Source organism: Diprion similis, chromosome 1 (genome assembly GCF_021155765.1).
Source record: "Diprion similis isolate iyDipSimi1 chromosome 1, iyDipSimi1.1, whole genome shotgun sequence".
In the NCBI taxonomy this organism is placed as follows: Eukaryota; Metazoa; Arthropoda; class Insecta; order Hymenoptera; family Diprionidae; genus Diprion; species Diprion similis.
The window spans coordinates 6,068,047-6,086,678 of NC_060105.1; the positions used below are offsets into that span (position 1 = coordinate 6,068,047).

Sequence of the window (18,632 nt, forward strand, 5' to 3'; positions counted from 1 at the left end):
TTATAGGTAGTTTTTCCACTTGTTCGTCGATCATTGATTTACGATCTGGCCGGTACAGATGCATCTTGATTTGCCAATTGTCTTTTCTCTGCTATACATGCAGTGTACGCGTCTTCAAGTATTCTTCGGATGCTGTTTGCGCCGCGAAAACCTTGACCTTGTTTATGCACGCGTTCAATTTCTTCTCAATTAGTTCGTCCTCTCGAGCATGCTGACGATTCTTGATGCCCGATTATCTCGGCATGGATAACGGCTGAGTGCCGTTGGTATTTCAAACATCCCTGGATCTGGAAACGAAGAAGCAAGAAAAAAGTGTTACTTTCGGAATTATTCTGACCACGATTGATGCCGAAGTGGGCGACGATTCACCCATCCATCGTTGGGTAACAAGCAACGAAATTCGCGGCGTTTCTTTTATAGGTAATACCCCGACACCCATGTGTAATGATATATCGCGTGCTCCGAGGAAACGTATAAATCGCCTAAATTGTCGTTGCCGGGTCATCCTCTTCTCTTCTGCTTCGTTTCACGATCGAATCGCTCTCTGGGTGTAAAAAATTGCTCTAACGACTAACGCATTGATTTCCCCTATCGTCGACGTGCGACATCAATGAGTTTGTTTTTCTTTTTATTCTCTCTCGCTCTTCTCTCTCTTTCTCAAAAGTACCTTTGCTGTTTACTCAACTGCCTCACTCTCCGTCCGACTGTCCCCATTTTGTACGAATAAAATATGTCAAAAGCCGCGCGCTCCTGATCTGTTCTAAAAATCATAATAGCATTGAAGAAACATACTGAACGAATATTTCCACATTCTGAAATGAGGCTACTATAGTCTGCCTATAAATTAAACTGGTCAGTGGTAGCTTGATATACATAAGTGTATGATTCAGAAGTGAGAGAAAAAACAGATAGTCACAATCTTATTTTTTCCTCTGGGTAACTATCTAAGCAAGACAATTCTTTTATTTTTAACTATTGATATACCGATGATTCATTGCTGTTTGTTAAGGCGAAACAAGAAACAAAAAACGCTTGTGAATAATCAAATGAAAAATTAAATAAATGAAGGAATGGTATTAAAATCGTAATTAATATTTTTATTCTTTTTTTTTTTTCTATGCTATGAAAATACAACTGACACGCACGCCTCACGGCTTGACGCTATAGAGAGAGAGAGAGATAAAACGAAAAGGATCTCAAGAGAGGCGCATAGTATAGCCCTGCGCTTAGAGATAGATAGATAGATAGATAGATAGATATTATTTATAGAGAGGGAGAGAGAGAGAGAGAAAGTGCTCACGTACTATAGCAAAAGTGTCGTTAGAACTTTTCGGGACGGTCAAATCTTGCACTTATTTCTGCCTAGCCCACAACCGCCAAGAGTGCCTAACGCGCGATAAGGAACTTCGTTCTAAAATTGCTTCGACTGTTATACGCGTATAATGGGATTCCTAGCGTCAAATTTAAACGTTGAATGTATAAAACATAACTCTCGTATATATCGAGCTTGGTATAATTTTCACAGGAAGATAAACGGCGTAACGGAAATCAGCATGATTACCGTGTGAATATAGTTATAAGGTGTGGATATATACGTATATATAGATGATGTAAGCGGGCGTAAAATTTTTGGTAGAAAAACAAAAAATGAAGAAGAAATAAAAACACAAGGTAAAAAAAATGTTGCGCGTCAAATGAAACCATCGATCTTTTCACCGCTCAATTAACATCACTGCTCTGATGCAATCGCGTCGAGTTTCTTTGGCAATCTGCAGGGTCGTGGATCATGTAGATATAACCAGTCTGTGTTTAAAATATGGTAATAGAGAAGCCTCGAAGGCTCGCTTGTTGATAAAAGATTATACCCGATAAATCTCCGGTTAAATTCTTTAAAGATTTCCTCCGAGTTCCTCGGTGTGTTTTCTTAATCCTTATCCAACGTGAAATATTAACGATTGGCCAATTTTCCAAGGCCGCAAGCCCGCTCTGGCACTCGATGGAAAAACTCCAATACTCATATCATCACGCCGCTTTCATCTCGCCATCCACTGACGTGATTAAAACACCTGTTTATGTATAAACGCGAACTTTCAACTCTCAACTTTTCACGTATGTATATCCGATAGAGGGTCTCTTGCTACGTTCCACGGTTTTGAACGGACCCTCAATAATCAAGAAATGATCGCCACGGCACTAGCGCGAAAAAAATCGCGCCCCGTCTCTTTGTTCGGTCACCACCACCTTGGAGTACTGATCAAACAACCTCGACCGACGGATCTCGATGCCGAGTTCGATTTGATCGGACTTTTTGGTCGTCCCTGAAGCGCGTGGCCAGCGCATGGGGATCTTGATCTGGTGGGGGACATGCGATGGGGCTGATTCCCGCCTGCGCCAGCGCAAAACACCATGCCTCGTTTCCTTCGTCGCCGATGCAGCATCCCGAATCATCGGTTCTCTCCTTATTCGCGCCAAAGTTCGTTTCACGCCTCCGCGGCGTCGTTCAATTTTATAACGAGGAAGTCTAAGAAAGAAGAGAAAAAGACGAAGAGAGAGATGAACGTTAAAGTGTAAAGAAGATAGAAAACAAACGAAGAAGAAAAAAAAAATGGAAAAATAAAATAAAATAACATGTAATGAAATAAAAGAAAAATAACGAAAGAAACGACAACGGAGATTCAACTCGCTCAAATTAGACGTCCGATAATATAAACCCACGTTGTATACCGAGGCAAGACTCGACGAGGCATTGTGGTAGCTGAGCGCACCTTGACTTACAACGAAACTCTGTATAAAATTATACTCAACCCGAACTGTAAACGAAATTTTATTTACTTTATACTGAAAAATTGCCTCAAAATAATTCCACGGCCAACAACTCCGATGTCAGACGGGATCGGTACAAACAATACGTATTTTATCTTCTCGTATTTTATCATGCGAAAAAATATTAGCGACGATGAGATTTTTACCTGAGAGGAAGAAAAAACGTTTTTACTTTTATGAAGAGGGTCTCGAATAATCCGAAGAGCATATCTATTGTCGGAATAAGTACAGCCCACTTTTCTTTGCAAGGAAAATTTAAAATGCATCGCGACATGATGGGACTGCCACAAGGTCAGAAGGCTGAGGAAATTGGAGAGAAATGAAAAAAGTTTTCCCAAACAATCTCTCGTAGTCGATATATGTTGCGTCTAGTTGGAGCAAAGTTCTATCAGCTAATCTTGCGTTGTTCTCCTCTTGCGATCAATCGAGCGCTAAAATAAAGAGCAGAGGACTAAGTGAATGAACAAAGCAACGTAAAAAATCCAGCTATTCGTTGGAATCATAATGGACTATGTTATGTCTATATTGTAGTCTGCTACGGGTTGTTTAATATGCGAAAAAGACGCCAACGGTGGCCTTGAAGTACGCAAGTTATCAGCGCCGTTTAAATTACAGAATTTTGTTAAACTACAAACCTTTTTATTCAGCTGGCTTTGCGTTTTTATTAGCGAAAATCCAGTCCTTCACATTTGATCGAACCCTTTTTTCGCTTCTACTTTTTTTCCGCATTTTACTGCCACACCTTTTTCTGTCGACACGCCGCCCCGTTTCGTAATAAGGTTGATTCGTTTACTCGCACGGTAATTGATTGGGCGGTTATTAGCTTAGGATTAGGATAAAAAACAGAGAGCAGTCAACGTTTCCCGCGTTTTTATGTATAGGTATTACACTTGCAAAAACTCTACTTGACGTTTGAAAGAATCGCTTATCGCCTGTCTGTGTTTCTGGTTGAAAACTCGAAATCCGATTGATGAATTCAGACTGAGATCAGACAATCGATAAACGAAATTTGGTCCATGAATCTTCGGGTCAATGTTTCTCAGTCATTATTCCATATAGGAATCGAATTGAACAGAGATGGATTGTTGTTGAAATGCCTATGTCGCCATTTGCAAAAAGGACAAGAATTTCTTTGAAATTATTTACGCTTGTTTAATTTCAAACCCAAATTAAGACGTGCCTAAACGAATTTACAGCTACAGGATAAAGTGATTAGTCGATAGCTATATATATTTGCTTCTTCTCAGCATTGGGCAAAGTCTCTCGGCCCTTTATTCGTTAGGTACGTACTTCACTATTCATTAAATTGAACCTTGTAGTAGGTAAGTTCTCGGCGTAATCTGAGGTTGTTAGAAAAATGAGTCTTCCCGTTTTACTCGACTCGAAATTACGGCACCATAAGCTGCGAGCATCTACAATCTCCTTGTTTATTTGAAATAATGTTTCCACGTTCCATATGAAAAGACAATTTTTAAAACATTGTAATGCTAATTATGGAACCTTGAAAGTGTGCAATAATTAATATTAAGCAAGTTCATGCCTTACCTGTACGATTACATCACCGTTTAGCAATAAATTTAATAGTAATTTATGGGAACCTATGTTTGTGAAAAAAAAATTCATCACGCCTGATCATTCAAGCTAAGCGATAAATAAACGACGTCCATATAGATAACCGAGTTTATTGTGTAAACATAGATTTTCCCACGACTGTAATACGTGTCATGTGAATGATTTCTTGTCCTGGTCATATACGGATAAAATTTTGGACTCTAAATCGGGACTTGCAGATTACTGTTTGATTTTTTGAAATAATATTTGATAATTGTTTAAAAATACGATTGTATTCAACGGATAATTGGCGACTACCTTCAACGATGTGTACGAAAAGAATTTCAAATATATTTTCAAACGTTTGATTCATACCGCGATGAAATTTTCGCAGAATGCAAGCGAACGATATTGTCACGTGAAAATACCACATTCCACGAAGCTTTTGCGCTGCACTACTGCTCTTGCCATAAGTTATCGATGCAGAGTGGTAGATAAACATGATGTTATGGAGTACACAGCGATAAGGGTAATTCAGTGAAATATTGACTGAAATTCACAGTGTTCGTTAAATTGCCAAAGAAGGTATAAAAAGTGAAAAGCAAGTCCTTCATCCCAGATAATCGCGAAAAAGATTGGTAAAATATTTGCAACGTGAATTTTTCGTTGCTACGAGAAGATGGTATTTCCAGCCTGGAATAAACATGTTACGGTTCTTTTTTTTTTTTTTTTTAATGATTACAGCGGAAGTGGATGTTGTTTTTGAGTCTCTTTTTATTTTTCGGGATAGACGAGTAAAATACATCTGAGTCAGTCGACGACGTGTCGTCTACTATGTGGTATGCCCGGTTTTACGATTTACCATTTTCTATTCTTATTCCGACCTGTCCGCTTCCTCGCGAATCTCGCAACGAAGTCGACAAAATTTCTAGTAAATTTCGATCTGCTGTGAGTCATATAACGATAAAGACCGCAAGATTGCGAATCTTTTGCGCGGGTGGCACATGCCTGTCAACATATTCGCGAATTGGGTCAACGTGAACTTGATATGTAGCGAAGGTTTACAGAGATCCAGTGAAATATAAAGTGATGATGCTTCACTGTCGAGACTTCTTTTCGGTCACTCTTTATTACAGTTTTAAATTGCGCAAAACTTGCGGTCGGTGGATCTTTCTACTCCGGAATTATTTCCCCACCGTACGTCCTGCATATCCCGGAGTATATAGTCGTAGCTTTGGAATACCCCTATTTTGCGAAAATAAAAATTTCTCCAGCGCAAACTAATCAGAATTTGCAAAGCAATTGCGTAGACGCTGTGCAACGCTTCGTTTCAACCGGGCTCGAGCAATTTTGCCCTAAGACATTTTCAAACTTTCAATGATGAATCGAATTTACATACGAAAGAAAAACTCGGATCGCAGTAAAGACTCAATTCCACGCAGCTTCTTTTCGTGTTCGGTAGGAAAAATTTCTCGTCTTGTTTAGCGGTTTCATTTCTTCGGGGAATGAAACAACCGTATCTACACCGAAAGTTAATCACTTGTTTATCTATTGCAGAAAACAATTCAAACAATATGTTTGCGGCTATTTTGAAAAAATGTGGAAACAAGTTTTTCAACGAATTTTAAATTCACAAGTAACTACAGTCTTGGATTCTTTTTCAGGTCCTTCTGTCACAGCTGCAGAAACTACACGGGACCGTCTGCAATTGCACCCACAGAGATCCAATTTCTTTTACTCGTTGAATCCTCGGCTTTTCGGAATAAAAAATCACCTAGTGACCGGGCAGCCATTGCTGTGCAAATACATGGGCGAGATACTACTACAAACGGGAAAATGCAGCACAGCGAATGCTGCAGCAGCAGCGTAAAACTAAAGGTATTTGCATAATGAACCTCGTTCGCTCCGAATCTCCTCATCGTTCCTCCATTTCTCTGCAGATAATAACGATCCCTACATACGGACAAATTGGGTGAATTTTCGTTACGTTCCCTTAACGTGGCGCGATTAATTCTCAACGGGAATGAACCTTGAGTGGAAATTGTTTAACCATACAGTAAATTGGAAGACTAGTTTGACCATCGGAGACATTTTGCCGCTACCCAGGATGAAAGAAAGTTGATAATGAATGTTTACCGTCAGGAAAAAATGTGAATTCGTGTTATCAAAAGAGCAATAAACGAATCGAACGAACACACAGTTCCAATGGTAAAATTCTTGGGCACTCGACTGCATCGCGTTCTTTTTTGTTCAAATTTATGAACCGTGGTTGATGGTTTCGAGGTTTTTGTCGCAGAATGACTCTGTCACCTGCCATTATTTACCTCCTTCCCTACTTTCCGTCTTCTTAATGCTCTGAGAACGACCAGTGCTTTTCGGGGTGAATCGCCGACGAAGAAGAGCCATAGAGCGACGGATTAACTTAATAAAAACGGATCTCTTATCCCGAAACGATGAATTACAGGTTCCTGACTCCTTCTGCCGAATCCGAGGGCCCTCGGTGAATGTTAATTTATTTAGCTACTCACGTAATGCAGAGTCCCTCCGGGCTGGATGCTATCATTATAAAAACCCATGGAACGCGTCAGAATTTTCATAATGAATTCCGCCATGTCTTTCCCCTACTCCTCCCGCAAAAAACTTTTTAAAACGCGCAAAATATGAGACAAACGCGTTGTCATTTTTCCGTTCGACGACCCTCGGATTATACGTAATTTATGGTTCAACATCCTCCCATGGGATGTAATCAGCGCACCTAATAAACTTCGAATAACGATGGTTCTAACTTTCCTAATAACTCGGGTTCAACGTGTTCTGGGTCTCAATATTCATAACGCGAGATTGTTTTCCCGCGTTCGGGTCGTTATCGCGCCTTTCGTGTCGATTATTACAGGTCCTCCGTCGTTATTTTTACTGTCATTAATGTCCTGCACGCTTGTGTATCGATTAGACAACGCTAGATAACAGCTGCTCGCTTTGGCGGTTTCTAACCGACCGCGGCGCCTTCCTTTTATCGCTGAACGTATTTGACACTCGTTTCACAATCAGGGCGTAAAAATGCGGCAGTTTCAGCAACCCGGATCCGGCGTTTTTCCCCCGAAAATCAAGGAATCCGAATTATTGAAATTCTAATCAAGTTTCGCGTTCTACGCAACGATCCAACAAGAATTTCTCGACAATTTTCAAGACTTATCTATTCCTGTTATTTAATCATCATTTTTCTTCCTTCTATATACGATGATCGAAACGTTAAGCAGCCGGGTATTTCCCATCTGATTGTGAGTCATTCGTAGCAGCAGTAGTAATATGTATGCAAATATTGGCGATTAGTGCCGACCGCAATACACCAAAGTGTGACGGATTGATGGTAAAGCAATGGATAAGGAAGGGAGAACCACGCGATGTGAATAACCCAAGCTCTAGGCTATGGGGTCTGTTCAATTGACTAGAAATGTTGTAAAATTGAACTGTTCATTTAGGCATGGACGTGTATAGTTCAATACCATTAAATACGATTCTATTTTATACGAGTCTGTCAACTGGGTAATTAATTATAAACTTCTGAATATTCGTGTAAAGACATTGAGGTTCGTATCCCGCGTAAAACTACAGGTAAACAAACTGTTACACAGTATAAACGTGTACCTTGTAAGTTAACCGGTATTTTATGGAAATTTTTGGCCAATATTAGCGGACGAATTTTATCAAGCACGTAAGGTAAATTACACTTGTCTCCCTCAATAGAAGGTATAAATATAAAGCAGAAGTGTCCTAATGCCATTGGCTCTGGCTCCGAAATAGTCTATCGTTGAGTTTCATTTACGTTTAAGGGGAGAAAACGACGCAACTTCTCTCTGCTTTAAGTTAAGGAGATGAGATTTCAAGATCTTACTTCAGTTGATATAATATCTATGACGACTTAGGTACTAGTGTGCGAAAATTTTTGCAGGGATATTTCTTTCTCCTTTTTTTGATTATCTATTCAATTATGACCGAAGTGCCTTCTGTGAAATTAATTCAGATTTTGGTACAACATTTAATTCCACGAATGCAATCAACAATCTGGCTCCAGTTGACCCTCTCGGCAAGGTTTGAAGTCCTGATATCGAGCGAAAAAAAACGCCCAAAGTCAGACTCTGAATCAGTGCAAACAGGTTTTCCCCCGTCTGGCCGGTGTCTCTTGTAAGCGTCGAAGGATGCAGCGGCTGAAATTAGAAACCGGATGATATTGAAATTGCAATTTTTCCTGACAAGACAAACGATGTCACGGTGGCGATGAATTTTTCAACCGCGTCAATTCTTTCTTATCTCTGAATGGAGGAATTTAAAAAACTGCGTCGTCGTCTTATCTTGTGGACTTCCTAGAGCTCGGCGAAACCTATAGTCATACAATTATAGGGTTTAGGTGGAAAGTGTTTGAGCAAATGTAAGAAAGAGGGAGAGAAGAAGAGAGAAAGAGGGAGAAAAAGATGAAACACTTTTTTCTCTCTTATCTCGCATACGTGTGCAGGAAAAGTTATTGGGAAGTTTTCCCACTTCCTGTAGCTACGAGTTACGGATAAGGACGATAACGATAACTTGACTGGGATTATCAAGGACTCGGAAACCGCAATACTGAGAGAACAATTTATCCCTCAAGGTTCTCCTTCCTTGAAAGGGATTCAGTTCTACTTACACTCGTCCCTGCAATGGATCCGCCTAAGCTTTGTTTCGCGGTCATAATGGAGGTTTTATTTTCTATCCACTCATGAAAGCCTAGCTACCCACTACTTAGCATCAAAGCAAAAAGGTACGCGCCTTGATACCGGATGGAAATTGAACCACTTTTCGCAGATTTACTTCTCCGCGCATGCTTTATATTTAAGTCTAATTAGAGATGAAGCAGTCTAGTAAAAGAGAGAAGAAAACGCGAAAAAGTTTTAAACGAGTTTCAACGAAATAACACCTCTCATTCCATTTCAATAACTCTCGCATGGATTGGGCGGAAGAACTTTCCGCGCCGGATTTTCGCTTCGGGAATTTAGTTGAAAGCTATTCCTTGGGTTGGAAAAGAGGGACGGAAAAATTGTCGTCAAGCGTATTCGGCACAATGGTGTATCCAGCTTTATTGCCGGTCGCGTTTATCCTTGTCTAACAATGAGCATTCAACAATAAAACACAAGGCGAACCACTCTACCAGATCGTCGCGATTAAAAACGACTTCTTCCAGTTGTAGTATCAATCACAACCATTGGAAGTATACCGGTTCGGGCTGTTTTAATTTCTCTCGCGCATTATATACCCACGCTGTTTCGAGGATAACGACATCCTGAGAAAGTCCTCAGCATCCGAGGACGCCGCGAGACGATTGGAACGACCATATTAATCGTGGACAATGGACACGACGTGGATCTTGTTACAATATCCGTATATATATATATAATATATATATATATATATATTTATATACGTATATAATATTACAGAAGCGTGATTTTCCCTCATGGCCAAAATCTATCCCCTTGGCCGACAGTTTTCCAATAAAGAATCAACGCGTCTGGAATTTGGAATAGGATGCCGTGGCGATGCCGAAAAATGTAAGGGGTACGGTTACATTGGGAAAGGGGCAAAAACTTTTCGACGGTGAATTTGCACGCGTATACCTAGGATAAAGCCAGTAAAAGCGTATCGGAGCTCTTGGGGAGGGAAGCGAGTCATTTTCAAGTCTGACAAATTAAAGAAGATGATAGGAGAATTTACGAACGCTGCCTGGCGACGTACCTTTTAAGGAAAAACTCTCCTACCGAAGGTAGGCCTGGCTCGACAGAGGCGCCCATATCACCGTGATTCCGGATTCTCGCCCACTGTGTGTCGCCTATTCTCGCTCGTTTGCAACTAAACGATCATTTACTGATACGCCAAAAGAATCGAAAATGTCAAGGGTCACGTACAGGAACCGAGGAAATCCTCGCATGAAGGACGGTGCAAAACCTTAAAAGCCAATATCGGTTTCGTCCAGTTTTTGGATTAGTCAGTGTCAATATTCCCCGGCTGATCACATGCATGCAACTAATTATACCGCGCGACTCTTATAATTAATACAATTAATTATACCATGAAAAAATCCGGTTGACTAAACTCCAGATGTCCACAAATAAAAATTAATGTAGTTGATCACTTTATCTGATTCACGCATCCTATCAAGCATTCCAGATATAGCTTCTTTTTTTTTTTTTTTAGGTTATTCAACTTTTATTCTGGTTCTCAATTCGTTGAATATGTTTCTAAAGTTGTGTGAAATCTTTTCAGACTCCGAATGCTGCTTCCATTTCCGGTATGTGCCTGACAATTAACTTGACGTCAGTTTGAAGAATACAACACGAGTCGAGTGACTATAAAGCAGGTAATTGATCTGTGTGTGTTTGTAGTTCCTCTTTCTAAGCGATGAGAAAATTTTGAATAATTATCGAATGATGAAAATGATGAAGAGTTGTACATAAAATAGGTATAAATGATAATTGTTTGAGAAGATAATAAAAAGCGATTAATTCATGTCGCTCACAGCGAGTCTCCTGCTGAACTAGATTAATGCGTTTTTCGTCTCAATGTCTAATTTGCTAAATTGATAAAACTGCGGCTCTGTTAGATTGATGTGAATGGCGCAATGGCTTATTGGGTCGGTTGGTAATTTCGCAAAATTTCGTGTGGCAGGAAGGTGTCGATGTAGACGGCTCCTAACGCCATTTGCAATTATATACATCAGCTGACTTGTTCCACGAACACTTATATCGGACAATTTCAACTCCAATTGCAATTCCAATACCTGAATCCGCTGTGTATAAGTGAAAGTGGACCGTTACTCCTTATCGTATATACATTAAGCGAATCAATTCTGCATTATGGCAAATTCCCGCTTCTTATTGTTCCCAGAAGGTGGAACCAATTCTCACCCGTAGTTTCGTCAATTTTTTCGCCAAGAGTTAATCAGTGTGGCAAATGCTGTTCTGCACAACGTGGCATTTGGAAAAGTGATTCGTGAAATTTTTAGCAAATTTTGATTAAATAAATTTGCGGAGAATCTGTTCTTCTCTTTATTTCCTCCATTTCTAGAATGTTAGGTTGCGTTATAATGATATGAAGTTTTATTCGCTTACTTTTCGTTTAAGAAATTCCGGGATAGACGGTCAACGGTCACCGCATAATCTGGAGCCTCATGGAAAAGCCACGGACGTGTGCTCCGGAAGATATGACTCAATCTTTACTTTGTTAACTTTGATCAATTCGTCCTGAAAAATATCTAAATTTTCAGATTTTTCGTTCATTTTGACCGGGTTTTTCTCGCTTAAATTTCGTTCTCCGTAATCTGTTTTCAGAATGCTATTATAGGCGAAAGTTTTTTGACTGGAAATGGATTTACAGGGAAACCATATTCAGGGGTTTTCAATGCAGGTAATAATACTCTGTGAAGTAGAATCAATCGAATAGAAGAAAATACATCATTCAAATACCGAAGTGAATTGATATCTCTTGCTTTCCTTATACAATCCATTCACGCGTTCTATAAATCCGTTGTTTCTCAATCATAAAGCGAAATATAGAAAAACTTTGTGATAAAGTTTGCAGCTTTTTCCACGCCTCGCGATACACATCCAGCTCATGACAATGTGTTGCCGTCACTTAATCGGCTTCAAGCTCTCTCTTTACCTGTCGTAAGAAATGAGATATCGCGAGATCAAGAAAAGAATCAGTTCCACGAGATTTTGCCACCCGAGCGAGTATGAGTCGTCGGCATTTCGCGGGGGCTCAACTAATACATACCGTGTTCCTTGGCACCTTTTGCCCTTAACGAACCGGGGTAGACAACAACCATTCGTATTCCCGTAACAGGGGTCAGATTTCACCCGAGGATCGAAGCGTCATTATAGCCCAGTAAAAGGTGACGCAACATTTTTTTTCTCTCCTATCTCATTACATGTAATGTGATTTTTGTTTTTATGTTCAATCTGTGCAATACTGCGCCTCCGGGTTAAAAATCCATGCGGAATTTTACAGAACGATTTGCAGAAATTAAAATCTTGATGAGTATAATTGTATCATGTAATTTACAAACGTGAATGGAAATCAGCTTCTGAGAGCTCACGAGAGTTCACGACTGGCAACTCCATTGAAGCTGGAACCGAAAACTCAGTAGAGCCACAATTTTTTATTTCTTTTTTCTCTTCGATTTTCTTCGCTTTATGCATACAGCTAAAAGCCTGTGCGAATTCTGATCGGTGTTGTGTGTCGTATCGTTGCGACGACGTTCCAATCTGCTAGCTCGCACCAACGCGATTCGACGTCTCGAGAAATCTTATTGTTATGCATTTGCCTGGTTCCTTTCTTGGGCGGAAATAAGTAAAAGAAACCACATGTCATATATTATCTGGATCCCTCTTTCCTTTAAAATATACCTGTATATGTATACATACCTGCATGGAACGAAGCAGCTGAGCTGCGAACTTAGCGGCAACTCACGATATTCTGTTGGACCAGCTGTGGGATTTTACACGATCCATCATAAAAAAAGCTTTCACCATTTAGAGATTCTTCGCTATGAATGTGAATTTTCGATTTTTTTCGTTGGGTGGAAAAGAAATGAAACGATAAGGTAAGAACAGGTTGAACAACAGGCTGATCCTTGCACGATATCGAAACGAAACGGGTAAATCTTTACACAAAGAGAGTGCGAAAAATACATTTATTCAATTCCATAAAGAATATATTACATAAATATATTAAATTTATCGTATACAATCGTGTTTAAATGGGTGACATTTTTTACGGCAGAATGCATCAAAAGAAAATTAAATTCAGATGACGGCATATTAATTGCATTTCACGTCATTGAGCTGACTGACATAATTGTTTTCAACTGTAATACAATTGTCATTTAGTGATCAGAATTACATTTCCTTACATTCCGTTTTTCGGAATAAGAATATTATTCACTCTTTATTAATCGACTTATCACATAGCATCAAGCATATGAATTCGAAAATGTATCGCTCAATTTTTAGTAACGTACAACAATCATGATTTAAAAATGTCTTTAAACATGTATAATAATATACTTGAGTATAAATTATGAAACTCTTTATTCGTAATAACTATACAGTGTTATTTTATTTACAAATCATCATTCATATACAGTTCATCATTCATTCATTCATGTTTATACCGAGCACACAAGTTATGTTGTATTCGCCCCTTGATTTATAAATGGGTTGAAATCTCTTAGCTCGGGTTATCGAAACGCATTTTTCACAAATACCATTTGGATTTGGATTTACCACAAATACCTTTTGGATTCTTTGGAAGTAGATCAGTCTGTTGGAGCCGGACAGCCGGATTCCTTAAATATATCTGTACAAGCTTGCCCCACTCTCTTACCAAGATCCTTGACATACTTATGTGCAGCTCTGTCAATCAACGTTGGCCGTAAGTAGCAGCCTGTAGTTTCTGCCTCGCAATCTCGATAGTGGTGAGAAAGGGCCACGTCTGGGTCGGCCACGAGTTGCTCGAACCCTAAAACGAGCATCGCGTCGGAAGGTAAAGGTGAGCACCTAACGTCGGTAGAACTTGAATCTACAATTATTCTATGATTTTCATCATAAGGTTCATCAACTCACTTTCCGAAAAAACCGATGTGCCGGGCCGATGGTGCCATATAAAGTGGTTTCCCATCTCCACCACGTCTTGAGAACGTGCTATATACTTACTCCTCGCATTGGGCTTCTGCGGATTTTCAACTCGTTCAGTTTTTGCTTGGAGATAAAGATACGGCACGTCTGAAATCGAGTAGTACAAAGAATAGTTTAGTGATAGTTAACAACGTGTTGAGTATTGTTACGGAGTATATATGTATATTCATCAAGCTAAAGTCAATGTTGTCTTTGAACTGAAAAAAGCTTACCCGGGTCGTAATCCGTCTTATCGTCGCCGTACATCAGATAAAAAAATACGTTTCTGAACTGAAACGATGCGTATTGATTCCTAACGCCGGAAGGATTGGGCGGGTCGAGAAAATTGAGGAGTTCCTTGTAGTCCTTATGCCTTCTGGGCACGATAAATTCGTCTATATCTGATACCAGGACGTACTTATAGTTTTTATGGAAAGAACTTCTGTAGAGACAATCGTTTAACGCTGCAAATTGTCCATCGACTCTGAGGGTAAGCTCAAATTTATATATCGATGGTAATTTCCACTCGAGGACCGTTACCACGCCTCTCGAGACATAATGTGCCAAGACTTTGGACACCTCCGGAGTAACAGATTTGTTGTAGAACATTATGTGATCGGCCCCCAGCATCAGTTGGTACTCTATGAACTCGACAAGATGCAGTGCTCGGCCATATTCGTGATGCAGTACTGAAATTGCAATTTGAATCTGCATAAAAATATAAAATACTTGATCCTAAGATCAAGAAGGAATTGAGGCTCACCAGGTCCGCATACAGCCAAAAATTCGTCCTCGTCGTCGTTAGCCTGGTTCACACCACCCTCGGGGTAACGAATATTGACAAATTGCAACTCATCCAGATTTGCAAGAGTGGTATTTGCCAGTGCAACTTTCAAGGGAAGATGCTCGGCGTAGTAAAATTCTTGGAAGTCCATGTTTACTGGTAAAGTTAAATCGCAGAGTACAAAAAAAGCCGAGTACTTCAAGCCCCAGTTTTCTTTTATCGGTTGTACTCGTGACGCTGTCCTGTTTTGAATAATACCACGTTTTTCGTCTACCCCTCTGTATTCTAAGTAACACGTTAGTGGTTTGTCTTTCATCGCCAATGGCAATACCGCTATCACTCTTATCACTGCCCAAGTATTCTCGCCTGAACTATCGTGGTGGCGATCCTCCAAGACTATTTCTGGTCGGGAGTCCAAGTAGGCGGAATAGATCATTCCATCCGTAACAGATGCGGATTTCCATCGATCACTTTTTTCCGATTCTATATCCGGCATGAATCTCATTTCAAGGTCTAGAATTTCGGCTGTCATTGCTTTCATGTTGTACAAGTCTCTCAACTTTGCATTTCTCTGCAAATAATCATGAAAAATAGATAAGTTTTCTGAGTATGTATTATTGTCAGATTCGTAAATGTAATACAAGGAATAGACGTCGTGGGTGACTGTAGTATTAGTCATCGAATTACTGACAGAGCCATTATCATTACCTTCTCGTGACCAACCAAATATCATTTCAAACTAATATTTAATGTTCCAATTCTAACTATCTACTGAATGTTTTTCTCGGCACGGGTATATAAGCTCGAAGAGCATGATTCATGTGATATAACATGGCTGCCCGATCTGGGTCCAATATAAGCCTTCGATTTTAGCCATAATACGAGATTCCTTATTGAAAGCAGACTGGAATGATTGATCTATCAATAGCATACCATAATCATTAGTTGTGAGGCTAGCTTGAAGAAACACGTGTTAATAGAAAATATATCGACAATTTTATCCCCCAGGTACGATAATCCAATGCGTCATCTGTACTTACCGCAGCCTGAACGAGAACGAGTATTGTTAGAGTAATCAAAATCCCAGCGACAATGATCGTTTTCACTTGCCGTGGGAGTGACGGCCATGTCGACAACGTCGGCTTGTGCAGCAGAGTGTACTTCACCATTGCATTATTATACGTCGGACGCTGGACAGAAAACTGACTGAAACATCATTCACCCACCTGGTCACGATAACACGCCTCTTATCAGCAGGTATAAAATCGAGATAAGCTTTTTATCGTTAGCGGTAAGATACGCTTCAATAATCACTGGCGCACGCTGTGTACCCCAATGCTGCATTCAATGTAATTGTTGCATGTATTTTTTCTTTATTTATTAATGATTTGCCCTTTTCCTTCACATTGGCATCGGGTACTCAGCGTGTGATTGGTGGCATCAATTGAACGATGTATAATGTAATTCTATCAGTGATTTCAAATTTTCGAGGATTTTTCTTGGGTCGATTATAATTGAATTGGTTTAAAGGCATCAACATACGCATCTGGTTTCCATATCGAGGAAGGAGTTACTGAATGGCACTGCTGTGATAGGCGCAAATCCTACTGTCTTCTAACTTGTTACGACCTTTCCCAGCTTGACTCGACACCTCATTGAATCTTGTGCGTACCTACATTCACGTATTTGGTGGAACATTTCGAGAGGTTGTATAATTTGTTATGAATTTTCCAAATGATAGGTACTCGAAAGAACAATCAAACCCGGCGCTTAGTGTTACTGCACTGTTATCATCTTTGTTTCTTAATCTCATCCATTATATTAGGGGTTGAGAAAGCAATTGATGTAAGTTATTGAGAACCTCGGTGGTTCATTCTGATTTCAATTTAAACATAATTCAGTATTGATGAACTATTGTAAAGAGATGAAACAAAGCGAAATAGAATCATTTTTCTGACACTATAATTACTAGTAACCTTCTGGAGAATTAGACCAGACTAACTTACGTCACTTGCATTCTCAACTCCTGATATCTTATAAAGAAATTATGATCTGGGCCATTTCTAGACTGATTCCCAATCCCAAGAAATGTTGATAGGCGTTTGAACGGTCGCATGATCAACTTATGAAAAAATACAGAGAAATTTTTCATTTTCAAACTGCGTCTTAGATATGCTGCCTGCAGCAATTCTAAACGTTACACAATCTTTTTCTCGTGAAGAATTACGTCGATATAGCATCTTAATGGACAAATTCAACCTTTTGGAAAACTGGCTAACATGAAACTGAGAAAATCCCAAGGGGATTGACCTTCCATTTTCTGCAATTTTTAAGCCTGAAACGTTTTCGTTTTAGGTCGATTCGAATAACGCTTCCGAGACTAATTGGACCCCGATGAAACCAGAAAAGGTGCACAAAGTCCTGTTAGGAAATAAAACTGCAGACAGACCAGCAAATTTTCTTTTATTTATTTATTACAATCTGAGTTACTGTAGTAGTAATGATACAATATTATAGAATATCGTACATATCGTATCCTGTACACATGCATTGCACCTGTGACAGGCCATTACTGGAGCAATACTTATGAAATACAAAAATAACAATCTTATACGACATTCTTCACTTTCTGCTGACGGTGGTGTTCAGTGCACTCCGCTTTCTTGACGTCGTAGACAAATTTCATTTCCGGTATTCAATTTTTTTTTGCATGACTTTGTAACCTTGACTTGACTGTTATTTGGTTAGTTGTTGCAAAACTATACACTGGAACCCAAAGTATTGTACAAGAATTAAGACATATTGAATAAAAGTAAACTGAATCACTGTGGCTCTAAGTTTATCGTTTTTCTTCCCTGCCTCTTCAAAAAGCTGGTGTAGGTTTCTTGTATCACGTCCTCCGCACTTTTGACCCGTTGCTCGCAGCGATTCGATACCATGCTCAATCTATTGCTCTCGCAGAGGGACGTTGATATAAATATCAAAGAGTCGGATGTATTATGAGAAGGATTCAAACAATTTTAGACTGAGAAGATATCGAGGGATTTACCTACTTCAATTGGCTATTTTAGAGCCTAGGACTTTTTCTCTCGGAATCGTTTCGAATGACGCTTTCTGCACTAATTGGACCCTCAGAGAATCGAAATAGAACGTGAAAAAGAGCATAGGACCGGCTGTAGTGGAATAACGATAAGTATTTACAGGTTTTCGGCTGTCACTATTCCTGCATTGCTCGCAGCGTATTGGGACTGCGCTTGATCGATTTCTCTCGCAAAATTACGTCGGGATAGGGCCCTACAGAATTATTTGCAGCACTTTTCGCAGTCGTCGAAATTTTCGCCAAAAATGCAAAGGGGTTAGCCTTGGATTTTTTTTGGCCGAAAAGTCTTTTGTCTGGGAATCGATCCGTATGACGCTTTTTAGACTAATTCGACGCCCAGGAACTCAGAAAACACATGAAAAATAGCCTAGGACCAGCAGCAGAGAAATGACGATGAAAATCTGCAGTTTTTCGGCTGTAACTTTGCAGGTGTTGCTCGCAGCGTATCGGGACTGCGATTGATCGATTCCTCTCGCAAAATCACGTCGGAATAGTACCCTAAAGAATTAATTGCAGCACTTTTCAGAGTCGTCGAAATTTTCGCCAAAAATGCAAAGGGGTTAGCCTTGGATTTTTTTTGGCCGAAAAATCTTTTGTCTGGGAATCGATCCGTATGACGCTTTTTAGACTAATTCGACGCCCAGGAACTCAGGAAACACATGAAAAATAGCCTAGG

The 18,632-nt window shown here is 39.7% G+C and overlaps 2 protein-coding genes and 1 long non-coding RNA gene across 4 annotated transcripts; 1 reads left to right on the forward strand and 2 right to left on the reverse strand.

The window, feature by feature from the left end:
- Positions 1-113: 113 nt before the first annotated feature.
- LOC124405063 lies at positions 114-2,569 on the reverse strand. 2 transcript variants are annotated; one of them, XR_006929062.1, is made up of 2 exons: positions 1,866-1,882; positions 114-287 (listed from the first exon to the last, which is right to left on the reverse strand). XR_006929062.1 is itself a non-coding variant. In XM_046879650.1 (2 exons), exons 1-2 carry the CDS (start codon positions 2,446-2,448, stop codon positions 186-188), a joined length of 309 nt encoding a protein of 102 aa, XP_046735606.1. In that variant the 5' UTR covers positions 2,449-2,569; the 3' UTR covers positions 114-185. The 2 variants fall into 2 exon arrangements, 1 of the variants encoding a protein (XP_046735606.1); XM_046879650.1 differs by lacking the exon at positions 1,866-1,882 and adding an exon at positions 2,242-2,569.
- An 8,093-nt stretch (positions 2,570-10,662) lies between these two features.
- On the forward strand, positions 10,663-15,984 carry LOC124405076. The gene is made up of 3 exons (XR_006929064.1): positions 10,663-10,756; positions 13,810-13,947; positions 15,865-15,984. It is a non-coding gene; the product is annotated as an uncharacterized LOC124405076 (long non-coding RNA).
- On the reverse strand, positions 13,264-16,025 carry LOC124405059. Its single transcript, XM_046879637.1, has 5 exons — positions 15,897-16,025; positions 14,836-15,427; positions 14,306-14,761; positions 14,022-14,180; positions 13,264-13,917 (listed from the first exon to the last, which is right to left on the reverse strand). The coding sequence occupies exons 1-5, from the start codon at positions 16,023-16,025 to the stop codon at positions 13,715-13,717; spliced, it is 1,539 nt and encodes a 512-aa protein (XP_046735593.1). The 3' UTR covers positions 13,264-13,714.
- Between the last annotated feature and the right edge of the window lie 2,607 nt (positions 16,026-18,632).

What these genes read in the sequence shown, in the direction of transcription:
- LOC124405059 (XM_046879637.1), bottom strand. Translation starts at nt 16,025, where the DNA reads ATGGTGAAGTACACTCTGCTGCACAAGCCGACGTTGTCGACATGGCCG. An exon ending in TTTGGCTGTATGCGGACCTG is followed by an intron (nt 14,762 to 14,835) that starts GTGAGCCTCAAT and finishes TTGCAATTTCAG; the next exon opens with TACTGCATCACGAATATGGC. An exon ending in CACATCGGTTTTTTCGGAAA is followed by an intron (nt 13,918 to 14,021) that starts GTGAGTTGATGA and finishes TGCTCGTTTTAG; the next exon opens with GGTTCGAGCAACTCGTGGCC.
- LOC124405063 (XM_046879650.1), bottom strand. Translation starts at nt 2,448, where the DNA reads ATGATTCGGGATGCTGCATCGGCGACGAAGGAAACGAGGCATGGTGTT. An exon ending in TGTTTGATCAGTACTCCAAG is followed by an intron (nt 288 to 2,241) that starts GTGGTGGTGACC and finishes CTTCGTTTCCAG; the next exon opens with ATCCAGGGATGTTTGAAATA.